Source organism: Polypterus senegalus, chromosome 18, assembly GCF_016835505.1.
Source record: "Polypterus senegalus isolate Bchr_013 chromosome 18, ASM1683550v1, whole genome shotgun sequence".
In the NCBI taxonomy this organism is placed as follows: Eukaryota; Metazoa; Chordata; class Cladistia; order Polypteriformes; family Polypteridae; genus Polypterus; species Polypterus senegalus.
The window spans coordinates 37,701,067-37,708,566 of record NC_053171.1 but is presented as its reverse complement, the minus strand read 5'-3'; the positions used below and the strand labels follow the sequence as shown (position 1 = coordinate 37,708,566).

General features: G+C 34.2%; 1 protein-coding gene across 2 annotated transcripts in view; it reads right to left on the bottom strand.

Annotated features, from left to right (window-relative positions):
- The window catches only part of ttll5 (tubulin tyrosine ligase-like family, member 5), a 311,958-nt gene that overhangs the window by 267,921 nt on the left and 36,537 nt on the right, over positions 1-7,500 (bottom strand). For both annotated transcript variants that reach the window (XM_039741240.1, XM_039741241.1), the window contains exon 6: positions 5,625-5,755. In XM_039741240.1, the coding sequence (XP_039597174.1) occupies positions 5,625-5,755 (131 nt within the window). The remainder of the gene's footprint in view (positions 1-5,624; positions 5,756-7,500) is intronic.

Here is a 7,500-nt window from a genome sequence, read left to right as displayed (position 1 = left end):
AAATAATAAGTTACAAAAAATAAAATATAAAGCACTCAAACATACAACATTTTTACTTCTCTGTGAAAGTGAAAAATGACTGCAGCAACCAGAAAACTATGCATTTGTATTTAGAATTAATCATGCTTCAAATCTCAAGAAAAATTTAGGTATTGCAGGGAAAACAAAATATCAAAATGTATTCTCTTATTTTTCTAATAAATCTTTACCAATACCTTAATGAATATAAATTAATTTACAATAATGTAATAAATTGTCAGGTTCCCATGTTTTTGCCTTGCCCATTTTGTACACCAAATCTAAAACAGACTTGACATTTTTTTTTTTTAAACAGTTTTCATATTAATATTACATCTCTGTATGGTATGTACCCTATTCTGTAGTCCTCTGGTGCCTGCCAAATCTGATTTCTACTAACCTCTGTGCAGTTTGGTACTCTAAATAAACATTTGTTTAGCATGTCAGCTTCACTGCATGAGCCTGTCAAAACCAGGGGCCTCATGCATAAATGGTGCGTATGCACAGAAATGTTGCATAAGAACTTTTCCATGTTCAAATCACGATGTAAAAAAACCTACACTTGGCATAAAGCCACGCACTTTTCCACAGTACCTCATACCATGTCGTACGCAAGTTCTCCGATCGGTTTTGCAGACTGGCGGCACCCTGTGTCAAAGCAGTGCTACTGTTCCTGTGTGGTTTATCTTTATTCCTTAGAGCCACAATCCTGCCGTGGCTTTATAAATACACTGAAACTAACCGCATATTGTTTATTAGTGTAATGCATCTGATTGTAATTAACTTGTAACAATATAACGGTACAGGGAATAGCCATAGTATTCCAAATACCATAACTGCTTTAACGTTGTTATTCTCACTCCACCTTTTTTTTCTTCTTTCAGCTGCTTCCGTTAAGGGTTGCCACAGTGGATCATCTTTTTCCATATTACTCTCACTGCACCACTCAGAGTATTTATATCACTGTATCTGAGTGGGGAATCACAGCAGCAGCTGATCGGAAGAAATATTGGTATACAGCATCAAGCCCACCCTGCCTCAGCCATGGCAAAACGTTTCAAAGCCTTTCCTGTACGTACCTCGCGGTTCAGAAACAGTCAATCAAGTGCTTCTTGTAGAACTGTTTGCACTTATAAGTATAATTGTTTGTACTTATAAGTATAATTACCCCACTGTAAACTTGCACTATGGTTATAATATTGCACAACCTGCCCCACTTTATAAAGCGCGTATTTACATATGATGACAATATTTTTAAGATGAAATGCAGCAAAATATGTTGATTATATAGATAAAACTTTATCATTTAAATAATCTGTATTGTTAATAATTAAACACGTGAGGACACGGTTCTGCAGCGCTAGCTAGTTCACGGATTGATCCTACCTTGTGCCGTATTCTTTCTGGGGCTGACGCGACACTGGAAGGATAGATAGATAGATACAATAATTAAACTTGTACTACAACAATATTTCAATGTTCCTTAAAAGTTTTCAAGAATCGTCATTGTAAGCTTACAGTAAGGATAGGAATTGGAGATTAGTGCGTTTGAAAGAGACAGTACTGCAACAATAATTTCATCGAAGGTCGCGCACAATCACGCACCGTATTCCCTTGTTTAATAACATACTTTAACTCCTATCATCATGAAAAAGATATCACGTAAACATCTCAGTATTTTAATTATTCAGAGAGCTGTAATATCACGAATGTAATGGATTCTGTTACCTGTCGGAGAAAGAGAAAGCGGAAGCACATATTGATTCAAACACATAGAGCAAAAGATCAAATACAAAACAAAGCATTAAAAGTGCTACTTTAATTACGATGTGATTTGAGAAACTGGTTAATTAAATGATTTTAAAGATGAAGTTTATGATGTTCTACTTTAATGACAAAATAAAACTACGTAGTTAAAGTGAAAATTTTCGAGATTGAAGTTGACATTTCGTGCTTTTTTCCTACTGTGTGCCTTTTTTTTCTTTGTACCCTAATAAGCTTTCATATGACACTCAGACAGTGGGCTATAACTAGCCTTTTCACGGCGACTTTGATATGTGACAACTTCTTTTTGATTTTGGGCACTGTACAACTATGTCAGGCGATCAGCTTCCTTTTGTTGTTTATACCAATGTTAAAAGCAAAAAACAGTACGTTTTTCCTTGCCTCCACTTGGTATTCGCTGAAATTCTTCCATTTTCCCTCTTGCTTTTTCCATTGTCTTTTCACAGAAGGCGAATTTATATTGATTTGCATATTCATAGAGGCGTAATTCTGGGAGGAGTTGGGGGCGGGACAGAAGGTGCATGTACTAGCGTTACTTTTCACGCTGACCAGGATTTATGGATTCCTGCATCTAGATTTTTCTGTGCGTAAGCAATTTTGGCTTTTGTGCTTACGTCATGTTATAGTGCGAATTCTATGCACGTCGTTATGCATGAGGCCCCTGGTTTTACAACTGATGATTTTCAGATAAAAAAAAAAAGTGTTTTTTGCCTTTGTTCATAAAAATGTAAATTTTACCCTGTAATTGGAGATATTAACAATTAATTGCTGATTAATTAAGGCATATCAAGAGATTTAACTGAATAATCCTATTAATTATACAGTTAATATAAATTTGAGTTGGGAAATTTGAGAACTGGTAAGGTACAATGTAGCAAATAATTATTTTGAAAAGTTTTGATGTAGTACGTAGATATGACAGATATGATAGATATGAAATGCTGCCTTTATAGGTTTGTTATGTGAAAACTAAACTAATTTTAGCTATGCTGATATTTTGTAATATATAAATAATCCTCTTTAAAAATTAACTGAAAATAATTTCACAGGTAGCATGTATGCTACAATCTCAAAAAAGCAGCCATGGGCACAGTATGGAGGTGAAGCTAGTGGGAATGACCTAAGCAGTGCTTTGCTTTGTTATTTCTGTTATCTGTGTGCTTACAGGAAAGAAGATACAACAAAATAATTGGAAAGCGTACTTTGATAGTGGATCTGTGTGTTCAGGCAGGCTCATTCATTCCAATCCATGAAGGATTCTTGGAGCAATATCCCATTACGAGTGCCCCTATAAAATGCATAATTCAGCAACTGGTGTTAAACTGGTGTATTACGGTTTTTTCAGCAATGCACCAAAACCAAAAAAAAACTTTTCAGTCAGTACCCAAGAGGCTGCCAACTACATTGAAGATTGTGTGGAAAGAAGTCATCAGAAGTTAATGCAGCAATTATAGCAGATGGATGTGTCACGTAGGTTCTGTTAGCCTAACTGCAGAACTTTACAGTTACAGTTCATTACAGCACATCCTTTAAAGATAGGCTTCAACATTCTTTACAAAGATAAAAAACAGAATAGCTTTCTCAAGATGAGTTATTATTTTACTCCTATTATAACCTTCAATAAAATGACAGATACTAAGATGAGCAACTTTTCTGTGTGCCACACTGTGCTTAATTTATATTTGTATGTCACTCTTTATCAGAGCAGCCGAAAGAAGAAGATTGAATACAAGCTTAGAGTACTCACATATATCAACAACTATAATGCACGGAGTAAATTATTAAAATATATAATATTGATATACAAATACATAATAAATTAGAAGGAATATCAATAATTAACATAATATTAAATAAATACATAAACACATTAGCATTGTAATTGACAAACAGCCACTTTAACACAAATAACACTAGGATGAATTCCAATAAAGAGCATTCTGAGAGAGAATTTCCCCCATCCCCCTCCCAGGGTTCTAAAGGTGGCATTGACAGCCAAAGTTTGAGCTCTGATGACCTCAGTCAACTGGTGCCCAATCCCAAACCAGGGCATCCTTCAAAATTATAAGTATGTGCGGGACAGTCCAACAGAAATATACTGAATCCTTGCATCACTGATTCTCAAAGCTTAACATTCCAACTGTACTTTGGGCCGAAGATGATCCCAGAACCAAGAACCTCCAACATGAAAGCTGCAGGCTCTTCCAGTACTTTCTGTCTCCACTGTTTTATGATCCTGACTAATTTAAACAGACCATCTTTGAAGGATATTGACCATAAATAAAATATGGATCAGAAGCAATGTTATTTATTGGTCAATTGCATGCTTCCCTTTTGAGAACAATTTTAACTTATACGAAGTGCATCTGCAAATTTTAGAAAAATTCATACTTAACATTTAGTTTATTTCACAATTGGGAGCAATTAACATAATACATACTGTAAATTCTATTAAAACATAAGAGTAATACCATGTTTTCCCAAAAATAAGCCCTAGCACGATTTTCAGGCTGCTCAGTAATAGAAGCCCTACCCCAAAAAAAGCCCTATTCAAGATTGTCAGCTGAAAAGTAAGGTGACTAAGGCCAAGTTTATACTTAATGCGATGTGACGCGTGTGTCTGAAACATTGATTAAATTACGAGGACACCTTGCCACAATATCTCTGAACAGGATGTTTAATGATTACATCCATCAATTCTGGAATGCACCCATTCCAGCAGCATCGGTGCAAAACAGAAACAAAATCCCTGGATGAGGCATCAACTCATCGCAAGGTGAACACAAGTACACACATACACTGGCGTTATTTTAGTGTCATCAAGTCCCCAAACCTTCATGTCTTTGGATGGAAAACTGAGCCCACTGTGGAAACCCACCAGGAAAAACATGTAAGCTACAGCCAGGGATCACAAGGGACATAACTCTCTACTGCGAGACAGCAGCGCTACCTCTCTGCCACCCCATATGTGTAACTGTTAACAGTATTCATTATTTAAACAAAGCTAACGATTTATCTGTAAATATAACACATATTTGAATGCATTTCTTAATCAAAGTGATATCAAGTATAAATCTAAGAATTCTAAATGTGCAGAGAGCTGGAATATCATAAATGTAATGTGTTCAGTGTGGCAATCTATTGCTGCTTGCAGCTGCTGTCAGCTCAGGAGTAAAACCCAGAAGCATGTAGCAATTTAACAACTGGGATGATGTTTATGACAGTCCACATTAATGATAAAGTAAACTATTAGGTTAAAGGGGACATTTTGAGTTTAAAGCCGAAATTTCCACTTTAATCACAAAATAGCCATTTTCATTATGTACTTTATTTTGTTTTCTCTGTGGTTCAAATATGCCGTCGTACATTCTGATGGTATTGTAAGTTACAAAAAAAAAAAAGCTGGCACAGAACATGGTATGTAAGACTTAAAATGTATTGTGTCAATACTTTGGGGAATATGCGACGCTTGAATATAAAAGCACAACAAATACATTTGTATGGCGGCACCACATCGAACCATTCGTCAAACATAGAACTGCGCACATCGTTCTGCAAAGCGGCTGCAGTAGCAAGAAATTCAAGCTAGAATTCAGGGTTTGAATGTGGAGAGTTATGAGGATATTCCGGAAGATGACATGACTGTATTTGGATAAATATATATTGTTGTACAAGAATAAATATAAGATATTGCCTGAAAATAAGCCCTAGTGCATCTTTTAGAGCAAAAATAAATATAAGACCCGGTCTTATTTGCGGGGAAACACGGTACATTAAAATCAAAAGGTTTTTAAATAGTAATACTGCTGGCAAACACTTACTGCAGAATTCTTGATATTCAGAAGGAAGTACAAATGTTTGTGGAACAATGTGGAAATTTTTGAACCCATGCACTTGCTGCATACGCTGGATATTTTTATACAGTCTGTCTTTCCGTGTCAGCTCGTATGATCTGCAATAAAGTACAGAAAAAACTAAATCTTTACAAATGTTGACAAATCTCATGACTCTAGTAATGTGTGCCACTCTTGTTTAAAAGGCAAATGTAACAACATAAAATTAATCCAAAAATATTACCTTTTAACAATGAGATGCAAAAAATGATTTATGTTAATAAGTTTACAAAATACAAGCTAAAAGTTAAGTCCATGCACATATTTCTAGTAAATTTTCGCCAATTTACAGTCATGGAAAGGTGCTTTGTACTGCAGCTGAATAAGGTGAAAAGCAGAAAAACAACCGTGAGTAGTATTCTAGTTATATATTGCATATCTTCATTAATAAAAATACACATGTAAATTACAAATCAATAGAAACTCACTTGCACTAACTTTTTTGTAAGCCTTGAGAAAACAAAATTAAGAAATAATTTTTAATTGAGTCTTTTTCTCTTATACAAGATAGAATAAAGAAGAAAATGCATTCACTACGTATTAATGAAGGAAAAAAAAAGTCATACACATAGCAAGCACAAGTCAAAGCAAACAAAGAAGAAAGAACACCACGGCACAGAAGACAGAGAAGCCATCACAATTGCAGCTATATGTTAAGAAGCACTTCCACTTAGAAAGGTATGAGGATTTCTTCTTAGCATGATGGGAAGGACATCAGGAACTTATGACCTATTACTAGGTCAGGACTCCTGAATGATGGGATATCTGTGTCTTCAGTCCAAAAGTTTGATGACATCTGATCAAGCTTCAGTGTTATACAGGAAAGACATTTCCATAAAAGCCTTATTTTAACAACAAAACAAAAATGTTTAGCATGTTGGAAGCATACAAGTGCACACATGGCAAAACAAGCAATTTGAGATTTTTTTGATGTTGATCTAAATTGTTCCCCTTAACCTGAATTTGGCATGGGACTGTGGGAATCATGCATATTATTTAAAAATCGCAAAGGGTTTAATTTAATAAACTGCGAAAAACCTGCTGCTTTCAAATTTTTTTTTATTATACATACTTCTATTAATTTCTGAAAGTAATTAAGGAAATGCTTGCATTAGGGGTGGAAAAATGCAATTCATACATACACATATATACCTGTGTGTGTATATATATATATATATATATATATATATATATATATATATATATATATATATATATATATATATATATATATATATATATATATATATATATACACACACACTAAAAAATACCAACAACCCATGTAGGAGATTAGTGTGTTAAAGAACCAATAAAAAAGAAAAGGAAACATTTTGAAAACAACGTAACATGATTGACAATGTAATTGTTTTGTCACTGTTGTGAGTGATGAGTGTTACACACACACATAAACATATATATATACATATATATACATACATATATATATATATACATACATATATATATACATACATATATATATACATATATACACATACACATATATATATACATACACATATATACACATACACAATATACAGTGGTGTGAAAACTATTTGCCCCTTCCTGATTTCTTATTCTTTTGCATGTTTGTCACACAAAATGTTTCTGATCATCAAACACATTTAACCATTAGTCAAATATAACACAAGTAAACACAAAATGCAGTTTTTAAATGATGGTTTTATTATTTAGGGAGAAAAAAATCCAAACCTACATGGCCCTGTGTGAAAAAGTAATTGCCCCTGAACCTAATAACTGGTTGGGCCACCCTTAGCAGCAATAACTGCAATCAAGC